Below are 16,266 nucleotides of genomic sequence, written 5' to 3' on the forward strand. Positions count from 1 at the left end.
GCCTAATTCGTTCAGACTTTTTTCCCCTTTTTTACCCAATTGATTTCCATCATAAGATTAGTCCAATGATTCTTTATTTTTAGCAGAAATAAAAATTTGCGAGGCCTTCTGGGAAGTAATCCATGTATTTACACAAATCTTTTAATTCATTCATAATAATCAAATCATATTCTTCCCAAGTATTTGGATTGTGGCTTATTACTTCTTGGGCTCTCTTTTTTTTTTTTTTTTTGTTTATTTGCTTCTTTTGGTGGTTCTTTTATGTTTTTCTAATTTATAACACCAAAGCAATTTCTGTCTATCATCTTCATGTACCTTCTTCTCACCCCCTCGAGAGCTGAAACTAAAATAAAAGACCGAATCATTATTACATGTGTGAAAACAAATCACACATGTGGGAGTTTTATTTAACATTTTTCTTTTTTATTTTAGACTCTTGGGTTGCATCTAATCCAATAGTTGTGGTGTTGTAGGAACTTTACTATTTTAAAAGGATTAAAATCTTTTTGTTTAGAGTGAGAAAGAGTAAGAAAAAGATAGAGAGATTGGGGCTGCAATTGGGTTTTCTCTTGAGGGCTTAGTATGCTCTGTTTTAAAGAGAGAAAGTGAGCAAAAAGACTTAAACTCCATTGTGGGTTTGCTGTGTGCCATGTTTTAATGAGAGAAAGTGTAAAAGAGAACCCATTTTTGGGTGTTCTTGGAGCCTTATTTTTTGGCTCAGTTTAGAGTGAGAAGGGGCTATTGGAAATTAATATTTTGAGCTCGATTTCTCAAATCAATAAATAAAGTCTCGCGTCATTCCGTGGATGTAGGTCATGATTTGTGACCAAACCACGTTAAATCTTTGTGCTCAGTGGATTGAATGTTGCCGAAAACTCAAATGAAAGCCTAAATGATGATCGAAGGTAAATGGCCACAAAATTACTCTCTCCAAATTCTTGAAGTTTCATATCATCTAAAGGAAACCCATTTCTCAAATTGCTGCAATAACATTGATCAAATCAATGGACCCAAGACTTTGCTAACAAAATCAAGGGACGAACCCCGTTTTACAAGTTGAGAAATTACAATTAGGCGAACATAAATTCCTAGATTCGTATCAACCAGTATTCAAATTGCGGAGAAACGTAATGGTGGATGGCAATTTTCTATTCGCTCATTATTCTTCTCTTTCTTTTCATCCAATTGATGCTAACAGAAGCTCCCAAAGATGGAAAACAAAGTACATGGAAAGCAATCTTTCACAAGGCAAGTAAAAGAAGATCATGCTACTGTTATTTCTATGCATCGCTAGCCTTTGCAACTTCTCCTCCCCAATGCTTTATCCTGTCTCCAGCAATGGATGCCTGCACCAAAACATTAGGAGTATTCAACACTTTGCACTAAGTCTTTTTCAACGAACGAGTAAAGAAAATCTCAAAGTGGTTTAATCCATGGGCAAGCTTTCTATCCTTCCCCTACTATATAAAACTTATATACTTCTCCCTATCCAACTATCCATTTTTTTTTATGGATGGTTGAGATGGCCCAGTCACAATGTCAAGCCTCTACACTTTTTTATTTTTAGTTTTTTTTTACAAAGAACTTTGACACCAAAATTTTGAAGTCCACTTCTCTCTTAAACTCTCACCTGTAAAAAATATAAAACCAATATCCCTAATAAAATAAAACCACCAAAATGCCGTTGATTGTTCATGGATATTTTAGTCATTGTATTTTATTGAAAATATATTTTAAATTTTTTTTTAGGTGCGCCCCAATGGGATGATGGTATGCACCAAATTTCATATTTACATAGTTTGTAAAAAAAAAATTAAAAAAAAAAGTACTTTGAGGTGTCAGATCTAGATCAAACGGTATATCACTCGATTTAAATTGGATGGTTGGATGGATGGCGAAGTACATATCTTCTATATAGTAGGGGAAGTATAAGGAAACAAAATAATATACCTCTTTGTTCCAATTTGTTCTGTATGTCATCCAAATGAGAATTAGTATTTGCACCCCAGTCCCAGCAAGCATCCCACTCCAAATTCCCTGGATAGCCAAGTTAATTGTGGTAATCAAGTAATTGAAATAAAAGTAATGATCCTATGATACCCTCTCACACCCACATGTGTAGGACCTTAAAAGATCACTATTAAATTTGTCACATATTACTAGAAAAGTTATCACATGGGTGTGAGACTTGATTTTTTAGAGATCTTTACTAAATTTAATGGTGATCCTTTGAGGTCCTACACACATGATGTGAGAGGATCTCATACGATCATTACACTTGAAACAAACACCACAAATAATTTAAGAAAAGGATATCTTGAAATCAATGAAATTTTGCTTGGGGATAGAGTGTCTTACTGTAACTCCAAAGTCAAGCTTGTAGCCCAACAGGAGACCTAGAGGAATGCCAAAAAAGTAATAGCATCCAATGTTTACATAAGCCACCAGAGTTTGCCAACCAACTCCAATGGCCGCCCCTAAAACAAAAAAGAAAAAAGAGAAAAAAGAAGATGGTGTAATTTATTATACAAACCATGAGATGAAATTTCAACTAAATTTCAACACAAACTAGGAGATAAACTTTCCTTTACTAGTGTGGAGGGTATCCATAATTTCATGGTTTGTCTTTATGGGCGTGTTTATTTGGGGGACGTTTCGGCTCCATGGAGTGCAACAGGATCGGCTTCCAGTTTTGCCCCATTTGGTTCCAAAAGGTGCAAAAAATGGAAGCTACAACTACCCCTTTCATGCCCCTCCATGTAGGCGAGATGTCCCAAGGTTTTGGCTTTTGAAGCTGAAATTTCCGCTAAACAACATGCTCAATAAGTTTATCAAGAAGTGCTAGTGGTAAAAGAAGGTATTATGAAATGTATTTGTAAATTAAGGCATAAAGCTGCATCTCAATTTTAAGAGAAATTGTGGCTAACCTGAGAGCACTGGTTGTACATTGCTCACCACAATGCAAATGCAAAGGAGAGGGGTGAGCTCAGAGACAAGCTTCTTTACTGCCTCACTATTTGTGAATGCTTTTGGCCACTCATTCTTTGTTGCTAACAAAATCATAGAGATAGCAAATCCCAACATGAAAGATGTGGTCACCACTACCACCACTGAAAACTTTGCGGTCCTTGCATGCCCAGCTCCCAATTCATTTGACACCCTCACACTACACAGAGATTTCCGATTCCCAATTCACTACAAAGAGATTGAGGGGTATAGAATTAAGGGAATAAGTATTTTGAAAAGCTGCAACCCTGCACGGCTACATGTCAAATCTCACCACGAAACCAAGTTCTGGCATTGGAAATCCTGCAAATCCTTCATCGGGACTTCATCAATCATGGATGTGAAAAAAATGTCATTTAAGCCCTCAACATGATTCATCTTGCAACATTTCTTTCATATTATCCATTTCAAGACTTCACAAGTCCACTATTTTTGCACCTATCTTTGGGCCTTCAAATTCTATAGTTAGAAGCAGAAATGGATTTGTACAGTTTTCCGGTTCCAATTTCCTTGACAAGTCTCTAAGATGTAGCCCAATCGACAAGCAAACCGCATGCCAGATCTGATATTTCTAATGAGTTTTTATGATGTACCCTTAACAAAAATAGTAAAACTGCAGCCTTACCAAAACCTCATTCAAAATTAAAATTAAGCTCTAAGTGATCTTCTTGTGATTATTTTTGACTTGGAACACTGTTTTACTATCCTTGTAGCCACATTGGATCCTATGGCAACCATAACAGCCCACGCGAGAATATTCATGCTGCATTATCCATATGCACACTTATCATTAATAAGGCAAATATGCATCTGCAATTCTCAATTCTCAAAAAAATAACAATTGGTTCATTGATGATGAGTGTAAGCGAGTGGATTCCACTAAGAAGATTCAATATGGCAAGGGAAACTTTTAGTCCGCGCAAAGGGCTCTCTCCCACGGAGCTTTAGGGATATCAAGTCACCTGTTAATACTGCGTAAACCTGACGATGTGGATTGGGAAAATCGGTCCGGATCAATAGATTGACAGTCTGACCTAGTGAACTTGCCATTAAAAAATTTTAAAAACTACAGAATAAACAAATTTTTAAAAATAAGTGGGACCGGTTCTCTAAAAGAACAGACCGGTTCATAGAGTGAGCTGACTAGTTCTTGATATTTAGCGGGTCTGGATCCCTGACCGATTCCCAATTTAGATTGGCTGGTTCCGATTCAGTTCATCAATTTAAGGAGCAGTTTTTTTTTTTTAAAAAAAAATCGCAAAATCCCCTCAAAATGGACTTTTTACGCACTTTACCCTACCCAACTTTTCCTACCAAATACCCCATACAAAAAAATTCATTTTTTTGACAAAAATACCCTTTCCTCACATAACAAGTTATTTTGGTTGGGGAAGGCGGTTGGACATTTTGAACAGGTGGTCCGGCGATTATTTTTGTTGGAATGGCTAGTCCGGTGTTTCATGGTGGCGGAACGGCGATTATTTTTTGCTGGAATGGGAGGTCCTGGCTTTTGAAGTTGTGGCCTAGCATTTTGAAGTGGCAGTCCGACGTTTTGATATGGCGGTCCGGCACTTTGAAGGGGCAGGCCGGCATTGTACAAATGCGGTCCGGTGTTTCCTTTAATTGTGATCCGAAAATGATTTGTTACATGAGGGAAGGGTATTTTCGTCAAAAAAAAAAACTTATAGTATAGGGGGTATTTGTTAAGAAACATGATTTTTTGTGGGAAGTTACTAGGAAAAGTTCGGTAGGTAAAGTGCGTAAAAAGTCCATTTTAGGGGGATTTTTGTAATTTTTCCTTTTTTTTTTTTGCCTAGTCTAGTAATATTTTTCGAGTCCCAATATATGAAATATATTTAATTATAATTAAATATATAGATATTTTACTTTTTGGGTTGGGTACGATCGAGTATGGATCTAGTCGGACCCAACTTGGCCCGTCCCGTTGCCACCCCTAGCAAGCTATGCTATACCTACAGTCATGTGGTTACTAAGACATGGAACAGCTCCTTTAATGGCAAATGGGCTACTTTAAGAGATATAATTACCGGCAAAATAGCATATCTATCTATACTACAATATTAAGCCGTAGTTAAGGGATGGATACTTGTGGTAAAATTAACATAAGAGAGAATGTAGGGTACATGCCCTAGATAAAAAGAGTTTAAAGCAAAGTGTTTATGGTATATTTGTATTTCATAAACAATGAAAATCTTATTTTCTTAGGAAAGAAAGAGATTTTTACTTAGACCTATTTCTATGTCACGTCTCTATTATAGAAACAATTGAGGGAGGTTATCCAATAAGTACAGAGAGATCACAATAACCACAAAATTTAGGATGTCCCATGATTTGCAAGACAACATAGAGTTTAGCCAATAAGGAAAGAGAGATCACCATGACCCTAAAAAATAAGGATGTCGTAGGACTTTTATAAATTTTAGAAAAGAAATTATATGATATATTTAAGATATAGCTAAAATAAAGTTAAGAGGGAGAGGAGCCTTCTTTAGAGATAAAAGATATCTTTCACTAGAGATAATTTTCTTTTCTCGGTACAACTTACCTGTTATTAAAGAAACTTAGTCGCGTAACAAGAGAGTTTCCAACATAAAGAAACCAAATTTATAAGTAAAATTTGAAAAAAAAAAAGAAAAAGAATTTAATTAATTAATTAATTTAGTTTTTGAAATTTTAGACATATAATTTGATTAGTTAAAAAACATTATGTGTTAGAGACTTTTTTGGGGTATTTGAAGGATGGAGAGTTTAGAGAGAGAGATACCTACCATATATACTCAGGTATAATTTTTTTATGGTTTTAGGAAATCCAATTGACTAAATCTAAACAAATCTTTTCTAATATGAATATATCGTTATCTATCAATTTTTTGTTTCTCTTACTATTTATTTATTTATTATTATTATTATTATTATTATTTTCACCCACATTCTTTTATAATAGATCATTAAGATATTTTAGATAGAGATAAACGGAGAGAAAATGGAAAAGAGGCTTAAGAGAGAGAAAGAAAGTGATTGCCCTTGCTCTTCTCATTATGCTTTCCCCCTTTCCCTCTTCTCATTGTCTTCTATGTAGTGTTTTATTATTTAATATTGTTTCTTCATTGATTTTTTTTTTTTACTTCTGCTCTATCATTCTATAGAGATTTGTTTTGTTTATTTATCTATTCTCATAATTTGTTTTAGTTATTTTCATAGTGTGTAGGTATTAGTAAGGTATTCATACTTAACTCATTGTGCTTGACAATGGTCAAATACATTTTTAATGGTATATCATTTTATTTATATATTTATTTTTCTATTATTGTCAAAGATTCATTATTATTTTTTATTTTTATAGCTATCTCAATCAATTTTATTAGTTCCTTGTTTTTTTAGGTGTTAGTTTTTATTTTTAATTTGGCATGTTTGATTATAATTTTTGATGATGTACTTTAATTCCTTTAGATTGCTTTTGCATTTCATAAAGGGCGCGGTTTGTATAGAGCCAAGGATCTAAACAATCAAAGTAAAGCGCACTTCTAAATAGTGTTGACAAATGTGGTTTCAATGCTGGAAATCTTTGTGATAGCCTTAAATTCATATCTAATTATAAAATTTAAAGCTTAAAAAATAGTGTAGATTGAGTAGATCTATAAAAACTTAATAATTTTGAAAATAGACTCAAAAAATGCATTACAAGACGCACTATTTCTAAAACTTGAAATTCTTTTTTTTTACATGTCAATGCATCTTGAGGTTGAGACGATGAATTTGAAGATATTTGGGAATCAAAACAAACTCTTATGGTGAAATTTTTGAGATGTGCCCTAATTTGATTGCTTAGAGCCTCCCACTTATATAAACTTTTTTTTTTTTTTTTTTTTGACGACTTATATAAACTTTTATCCTTTCATAAATATGAATGTTTTGTATTTGAAGTTTGTTTTCTTAGATACAAGACGTGTGATGGAACATGTAGATCTTTATCCTCAATAATGAAGGAGGCAAGAAGGTATACTCTCAAGTCATTTTTCTGAATATTTTTAATTTTTAATTTTTAATTTATTTTATTTCACTATTTAGGTTTTTGAGAAATTTATCAAACATCATATAAGGGATCAAACATTTAATATTTTTCCAATGCATTTTGATTTAATTTCAAAATACACATCAAAATAGAAATAAACAAGAGATGATATAGTTGAATGAGGGTAAAATGTTAAAAATTTATGTGTATTTTCATAATTTTTTTTTTTCTTTTTTTTTTTTCTTATATCAAGATTAGCATATGTTTTATTGACTCTCATTATAGTTCATGGCGCAATGCATTTAAATCTACCAGTCAAATCTACAAGTCAGTTAAGAAGGGAGAGAACGTGAAAATGTGCCTACCACATGGACAATCCGTCAATCGAAACTTCAGGGTTCTTAAGATATCCGGCAAAAATAATTAGCACCATGAAATACCATACCTCCAAACTGTCCAAAAAAAAAAAAAAACAAATCGTATAAAAAATAAAGTCACAGAAAATGTTTAAGTGAACAATGAATAATTAACATTCTCTCTCTTTCATTGAACAATCAACATTCTCTCTCATTGAATAGCTAACATTCTCTCTCTCTCTCTGTCTCTCTCTCTCTCTCGCTCTCTCTCTCTCTCCTTACCACAACATAACTGCAGATGCTAGGGAGAGCCTAACAAAAGCCCACAGATTTTGAAATGCCTTCCATGAAAACCCACTCCAAGCCCTTCCACAGCTCCCACTAAAAATATAAACCAACTGAGCCACCACTATGAACCACCATGAGCCATTCAGCACCACTGCAGCTCCAACCATGCCCCAATTCAACTTGATCATCACCAACCAACTGAAGAAAGTGTGGAGCAATAGAGCAGTACTGGCTATGACAGCCATAGACATCATCCTGCTCTGTGCTTGTAAGAATTTCTGAATAGAGAAATACACAGCATATGCCAAGAGTTGGGGTATCATGTATAGGGAAAATAATCCTGCTGCATCAGCTATTCTGTGGTCTTGTCCAATGAGAATGAGGAATGGAGTGGCAAAGACATAGAATATGGAGAGTATGAGGGCAGTTGTGATGAGGATGACCCATGATCTTTGCATGTATATGCCTAGCATGTCCAATTGCCCAGCACCATAGGCTTGCCCACATAGTGTCTCTAGTGCACTTCCCATGCCCAGCTGCAAATGTTCAACAGGGTTAGGGAATTAAGATGGTATTTTTGCAAGTATGATATAGTTATCCTAGACCTCGGACCGCCTGGGCAGTGCCTCTAATACTTGGGACACTGAAGTACTAACTAAAAAACTCAATAAAAGAAATTAAAATTGGGTTTGAGTATTATATGTTCCGACTGAAAGGTAATTTTGAAAAACAAATTGTGTGTTGACCATCTTTCTTTTGTAATATTCAACACCTTTCTTCTTTGTAATATTCGACGATAACGGAGCATCTCATAGTTTCCGAACTTTTTTAGGGCTGGACGTAAATCACTCAAGAACTATTGTGAATGTAAACAAACAACTTATTAGGCACAAGAAAGTTGCAAGAAATCAATACTATCTTTCTTTCTTTTTTTTTTTCTTTATGATAAGAGTTTTGTTTATCATAATTGAAAGGAAATAGACATTATAAGAGGAGAACATGTATCATTAGTTAGACAGTCCATAAAACCCAATCATTACAACTAAGTACATCCATTTAAATCATCATCATCTGGTATTATTCTAATTATTTGAGATCCGTTATAAAAATCTTATTGTGTTGTTCTACTCTATCAAGGGACATACACTCAGACAGAATATAAGTCACTCTCTTTCTTTTTACTACTTCCAATTATATTCTTTTGGATATTCTCAATGTCTTTTTGAAGTTTTTCACTTAAACTAAATTGTATCTCTTAACCAGTGCATTTAATTATGGCCACAAAAATTATATACTCGGATGAGCTTCTCTACTTTCACTCCCTTGAGCAAACCTATTTAGGAATATTTGGGACGCCTGATTTTGCAATGTAGGGAAACAAATTATTAATAGCATTTTATAAGAAAGCAATTACATGCCATGCAAGGTATGGAATCAAATTCTCAAAAATTAATTTTTCTCCTAGAGAGGGATTTTCGACTAATCAAAACATGCCTTTGGTAAGTTCAAACTAAGTACAACAAAAGCTCTACAAGAAAACATTTTGACTATGGTACCTTTATAATATGACAAGTACCTTTATAATATGATAAGTACCTTTTTTAAAATAACTCCATTTATGGGTCTGGAACCATCACATCAACTCTAAAAAGCACCCCACCACCTCAAAATAGGAAGTGTCCTCATTGTCAATTCCCAAAAACGATTGATGCAGACTGGGTGGGGCCCATACTGGGTCCGACAGATCCGATTGTCACGTGGATCTACGGTGGATGCGACGCGTGCACATACACGCATGCCGACGGTGGATGCCATTACGTGATTTAGTAGGCGCATCCGTGGTATTCAAACTAACCCTCTTGTCACATATAGAAGAGCGTAAACCATGCTCCTGCGGGTGCCAAATGGATTCATACGACCTCAGGCAAAAGAGTTACTTGAAAGAGTTTGCTACTTGAAATTTAGGATCCCCTATGAATATGTAATAGCATATGATTATCTTTAAAGTACAAATTTGAATTTCAAGCTATTTAAGTCCTCTATGAATTGTATCCATCCATGTTTAATCTTGGGATGTTATTTAGTTTATTTAAGCACATGCAAAGTAAATTTGAAATTCTTTTTGATGGAGTCTATGTTGAAGATGATAGATCTTCAAAATTTTAGGTCCTAAAATTCTCCTGGATAAGATTTTATTTGAGGGGGTATATAGTATGATTTTGAGGGAGCATAAAAGCTTTTTATTTTAATATACAATAATATTTTACAATGGGTGGAGTGCATCGTTCACTTGCATATCCGGCTTGATTTGTTGGATTGATGAAGACCCAAATAGATTCAGAAAATATTAAAAAATTAATAAAATAAAAATAAAAATAAAAATTTAATTTATAATAAAATAAAAATTTCAATAGTAATTTATAATGTAGGATTTAAAGGGACTAAGGAAGCATTAGATAAGAAAAAAAAATATAAATAGAATTTTAAAGGTGAACTAGACCCATACCGTCGTCCGTCCTGATTAATTTATATCTAAATCAGTCATTGAGATAAAAAATCTTAGGGTGTAAGAACACTGTTATATAGTAAACTACTAAAATAATGAAGAACACGTAAAAGGAAAGGACGACTCTCCGTGACAACAAAAACTACAAATACATGTGAAAAGAGAAAAGAGATTTACATATGAACCCGAAAACTTTACCAAAAAAATGGAAAAAATTTTGGGCCAAAATTACACAGAAGGTCAGTAAACAATAAATTTTTATGGGAAAAGTATAGAATGAGACAATTTACCTTTGGTACAAGTGGTCACAATTAATCTTGACCATTGGATGTGAAATTGGGTGGCTACATTTATTCCATTGACCAAACTCAGATTTAAAAAGAAAATTTTTGAAATTTTGATACCCCCAAACTATCAAATTTCACATCGGATGGTTGTAAGTAAGTGTGACCATATTGTATTAAAAGTAAATAGTCTCATTATATACAATCTTTTTTTTATTTTTTTCAAAATTACCCCTCAACCGGAGGATGCTATCTTTAGATCTTTTATTTATTTATTTTTATTAGTAGGGTAGGGCCCAGCATACCACCCTCTGGACTAAGCAAGCCATTTCTTGAGTGGTCCGAGATCCCCATCCTCGGACCTCTCTTTCTTTCTTATTTTTTGAGAAAAATAGTGGTATGAGATTCTCATTCTTGGACCACACTTTATTTTTTTTGTTTTTTCAGAAAAATAGCGGTCCGAGGATAGGACAATTTCCAAGCGGTCCGAGGTCCCCATCTTGAGTTTGTGCTTTATTTCTTATTTTTTGAGAAAAATATCTAATGGGGTTTTGATGTGTTTGCAAGGCGGTCCAAGGATTCTAAGTGAATCCTCAAACCGCTTGGGGACTGCCTCTAAGCTTTCGGCACTGCCCTTCTAACAAAAAACTAAAAAAAAAAAAAAAAAAGCGTAGTTCTTGGATATAAAATCCTTGAACCAATGGGTAATTTTGAAAAAAAAAAAAAAAAAAAGGTACAATGACGACCTTCCTCGCAATTTCTGCCTATAATTGAATCATTTTGTATTTTAGGTAATTATTTATGGTCAGTAAATAATTTACTTAAAAAAAAAAAAAAAAAAAAAATATTGTACTTATAGAAGTAAACATCGATAATTTTCCACGATATGATAGGCGTTAGAAGTAGGGAGGTAGAAGGCTTACTTTGTTAATTTGTACTTTTATACACAAAAGAGATCCAATCAATACAATTTCTTCACTATATTATTTTACAAAAACATCATCATCATTATCATCATTTTAGTTTTTTTCCAATTAATTAAGATCTGCTACATGAATCTTGATTTTCCATTCTGCTCTTTTTAAAATGACTCTTGTATAAAATCATAATACATAGATATATATACCTCTTGAGATCTTTATGGACTCTTTCTACACATTTTTAATGCAGTTTTCCCTCTCTTAACATATACCGTAATTGCTTGGACGTAATAAAAAAAGTATACAAAAAAGTTCTAGGCTTCACTCGTTCCAAAGTTCAAATTTGCATGCATTATATGCTTTTAGATTCCTCTCTTCCAATCTTGGAACCGGGACCTTGAAACTCTACAAAATTCTCAGTACAATCATTCCAAAATTCCCTTTCAAATGAGTTTTCCAAAATGTACAATCATTCCAAATTTCCCCTTCAAATGAGTTTTCCAAAATGTCTCTTATATTTAAACATAATGGCTCAAATACCCTTAATCAAAATCAAATAATTTCTGCTAGACCTGTTTGGTAAGTATTAATTTCTTATTTTTTAAAATTTTCCTTGTTTTAGTTAGAAATTAGAACAAAGTAATCTCACTCTTTCAACATTTCTATTGGTAGAGAGAGAGCTTTCCACATTTCAAGTGGTAGAGAGAGAGAGAGAGAGAGAGAGGGAAATTGTATTACATTTCGTTCTATTATTAGGAAGCGAGTTAAAGATTGGGCTTTGCATCATCCAATTCCCCTTGATAGAGAGAGATATCATTCGTATTAGATGCAAGTTTTCGATGAATCGCCGCGTCCAACTCGGAACACGCCGAGTAAACTGGAATGGGCAACTGGCCGTGCCGGTTTCTTTAGCGTCCGGCCCATTGTTTTAGAAAAAACTCCAAAGAAATTAAAAATATACGGTACTCTATATTTTTTGGATTTTTTTAAAAAAATTAATTCTTTTAACAAGTATGCTTGGGACCTGCCGTTAAATCAGCCGGATCGCAAGTTATTCGGACCCGGGCTTGGCTGGTTTCCGGGTCTGGTTCCATTTATTGATCTCAGAGGAGAGAGGGAGAGAGAGCATGTGGGGAGAAACACTAAAACATATATTGGGTTTGGGCCACGAGAGTGTTACTCGTTGAGAGATAGATATTAGGGTTTGCCAATAAGAGAGAGAGAGAGAGAGGTTTCCTTACCAGTAGACCATAAGAGAAGCCAGCTATAACAGAATTCTCCACGGACACAGCAGCAAGCTCAAGGGTACCCACATGGCCTGCAAATGCTTGAGTGATGGCACCCAGCGAGTACAGACATGTCGAAGTGAATATAGCAGGCCCGGCCAAATACCATAGCTTCTTCGATTCAACCACAAACTCTCTATTGAACTCACCCAAGCTCTTAATGGATTCTATGCCCCCTTCAAATTCAATGAAGCCACTCCTATTTCCTCGGCTTTCTCGATTCAAAAGAGGCTCATGCTCATCCTCCATCTCTCTCTCCTTTGGGGATCAAAACTAGATAAAGAATGACATGGGTTTCTCTCTGTGTGTGACTTGCAATGCTCTCTCTCTCTCAGTCTCTCAAAGTAGAAACTACGAGGGAGAGGGAGATGGGGCTTCTCTCCCTTCCGAATTTCACTAAGTAATAACCTGTTGAGATTGCTTACCCCACAAGCTAAAAGGGAAAATAACATCACCTCTCTCTCTCTCTCGCTATTATAATTTCACATTAAAATTTAAAGAGCATCTCTCTCTACTCCCCTCCCTAGTGAACGTCCAAGGAAGCTCTCCAAGTGAAATAGCTCTCTCTCTCTCTCTCTCTCTAAGTGAAATGGGTCTATTTCTCTGCCCTTGGATCTCTTCTAGCATTAGTGCGGAAGAAGTTAAATAGAGGTGACCGAAGGAGAAGGGCATTACATTTAGGAAATTGTTTATATAAGATTGCAACTTTATATTGTTGAGGTAAGTTGCATCTCAAAAATCGTATAGTATAAAGTGTTCCCGCATAGGATAAACCTCAAACGAATCATTTCGACCTTGAGACGAATGGACATGAAAAAAAAAAGAATTTTAAATTTAAAAAATAGTGTATTTTGTAAGAAGTTATCTGGACTGTCTATTTTCAATATTTTCTAATGTGTTTTGATCTGTTCGACCTGGATCATTTTTGAAATTTCAAATTTTATAACTGAGAATAAAAAGAGATTTTGAAGCCATCATAAGGTTTTGGATGCCGAAACCACATCTTTTGAGTAAATTTTATAGATGCACTGACTTCTACGAGATAAGGAGGCAATCCCAGTAGTGTTTTGTGTTTACACTCACCCGCCGGCTTTGGAGTTTTTTTTCTTTTTTAATTTAAACTTGTTTGGATGTGAGGCTAATCCATAGGCTTATACCCTTGTTTTACATAAAATGTCAAATTTGATGTCACTTTCTCCATTTCCTCGTGGACTGCCTCAATTCCTCGGCGATTTAAATTTCGTAGGGGGAAATGTTATATTGTTACTATGATACGCAAGTTGATCATTGTAATAGTAGGTCTTAAGATCATGAGTGAGATCACTAGAATGGATGGTGATGAAGGAAGAGCGTCAATTTGATAGGGGAAGTGTTATACTGTTACTATAATCCGTAAGTTGATCACTGTAATAGTAGGTCATAGGACATCAGTGAGATTAGTAAAATGGATGGTGATGAAGGAAGAGCGGACCCACCAACCATTTCAAAATGGACTGTATGCTTCAGTGTTAGTTCATTACTGAGGTACGACACGTATGAACTTATGTAGATACTGTTAGCATGATCATCTGGATCACAATAACGTCTCAGAATCATCTCGGGCCTCATACTCGGATCTGGCTAGAGCCAAGTAACTCGGCTGAGTCCACCCAGACTCATAGGAATAATGTACTTGGCCCAAATAGCTTTGAATATTAAAAAATCCAAAATACTGAAAGATAAAATGAAAACTTTAAAAGCAAAACAAAACTAAGAACTAATATTATCATCGTCAATACCTTTTTTCCAACTAGCATAAAGAATCTAAACAAGCAAAAAAATGTATAAAAACTATGGACTAAAAGAAACGTATTTATGATCGGAGATATTTCAGAAAAAAACTAAATTAAATTGAAAAATAAAAATTTTTGGCGTTTCACCGTAAAAACTCACAAATAGTGTACAACACATCCAAGTTGCATGGATAATTTTATACATTGATCCTAGAATTCTATATAATTTCTATATTGTTTAATTTTATTTGTATTTACTATACTCAGAGTTGCACTAAGGTAAGTTCAAGTAACTTAGTAGCTAAACACTGGATAATAGAATAATTTTCCTTGTTATTATAGCGCCATTAATTAAAGTAGGCCATGCATTATCTGCCAGGATTATTGTATTAATGGTATGTTTGTATCTTCATCGGAAGTTGTGGGTAACGTTAATAATGAAAAGTATAAGATAATGTTATTATCTTAGTACAAGGAGTTTATAATCATTAATAACCATTAAATTTAAAATCAGATAGTTGGGAATACGCCATTCGTTTGAGGTCTGAATGTTTAGAATGATTGTGATGTTCTTGTAACGAAGAAAAATAGTCTGATGATATAAAATCTCCTTTGATAAAAATAGCTCAAAAAATCCCCAGTACTATTGTAATTTCTCCTTATTACCATATCCTACTTCCGTACAGTTTCAAGAAATATTTTCAAATACATTTTAAGGCATATTTTTTTATTTGTTTTGAGCGACCAATAATTGATGTTTGATAACTGATCAACCCCATCCCAATGAAAAAAATGACAAAAATAAATGATTCCCTCAAAGCTGCCGTCTCCAAAAGAAATTTACTATTTTAATGTTTAGACCAATTGGGGTAATGGTGTAATTTCAGCATTCGTCACGGGCTTTTATGAGGTCAAAATAATACCGAATTTTAAATCGTTAATTAAGCAGCTCAAATTAAATTCTCACTTAGTCCTCATGATTCGTAGTTATGTAAAAAATATAATCAAAGCAGATAATAATTACTTACAAATTATGCCTAAAAATACCAAAATACCCAAATAAAGTGACCAGCTTTTCAAAACTCGGCTCAGGCCTTGGACTCGGCCTTAACCTAACCTGAGTAACTGCCGAGTGCCGAGTAATTAAGAAGGTTTAAAAAATCAAAAGAAAGATGTAAAAGTTTTTTGGAAAATTATTAAAAATTAGAAAAAATATTAAAATAAGTATTAGAATTCATTAGAAGCCCTGAGATGGATTATTGCAAATTTTGATTTATACCTTAGAAATATTCATGAAAATCAAAGAGGAAGAAAAAATAAAAATCGGAACATGCTAAGAGAAAATTCTCAAATCCTCATGAAAACATGTAAATAATCTAAACATATATTCCTAAATGATTTAAGAATTTGACACAAAAATTAGACATTTTCAATCATTTTAAAAAGGCCGAGTTGATCTCTAGAACTTGCCTCGGCCCAAGTCCTAGGAACAATGCTAGATGACTAGGGCAAATAACAAAAAGAATGACATTGCCAAAGTACTATAATACATTTGATTTTAATTAATTGGGATTATATAGTATGTTATCATTTATCTTTGCTATATGGAGGTCACAATTACTCAACTATTCGATATCAAATTGGATCGCTTAATGTATTTCATGAAGTTCAAATTTTTTTTTTTTAACTTGTAGTCCAGTTAGTGACGCTCTAAAAACCACCCAATTTTAAGTCTGACAAACAAGAATGATTGTAACCTCCTTATATGAAAAAATAAATAAATTTACTATATGTTATTCCTAATTAATTTGAGAA

At 34.0% G+C, this 16,266-nt stretch overlaps 1 protein-coding gene across 1 annotated transcript; it reads right to left on the reverse strand.

Moving 5' to 3' along the window:
• Nucleotides 1-235: 235 nt before the first annotated feature.
• LOC18442012 (protein DETOXIFICATION 29) lies at nt 236-13,098 on the reverse strand. The gene is made up of 8 exons (XM_006852236.4): nt 12,635-13,098; nt 7,678-8,219; nt 7,405-7,491; nt 3,701-3,769; nt 2,928-3,166; nt 2,359-2,477; nt 1,951-2,037; nt 236-1,346 (listed from the first exon to the last, which is right to left on the reverse strand). The coding sequence occupies exons 1-8, from the start codon at nt 12,926-12,928 to the stop codon at nt 1,281-1,283; spliced, it is 1,503 nt and encodes a 500-aa protein (XP_006852298.2). The 5' UTR covers nt 12,929-13,098; the 3' UTR covers nt 236-1,280.
• Between the last annotated feature and the right edge of the window lie 3,168 nt (nt 13,099-16,266).

This window comes from Amborella trichopoda, chromosome 6 (assembly GCF_054954075.1).
Source record: "Amborella trichopoda isolate Santa Cruz 75 chromosome 6, AtrichopodaSantaCruz75HAP2 v2.0, whole genome shotgun sequence".
Taxonomy (NCBI): Eukaryota; Viridiplantae; Streptophyta; class Magnoliopsida; order Amborellales; family Amborellaceae; genus Amborella; species Amborella trichopoda.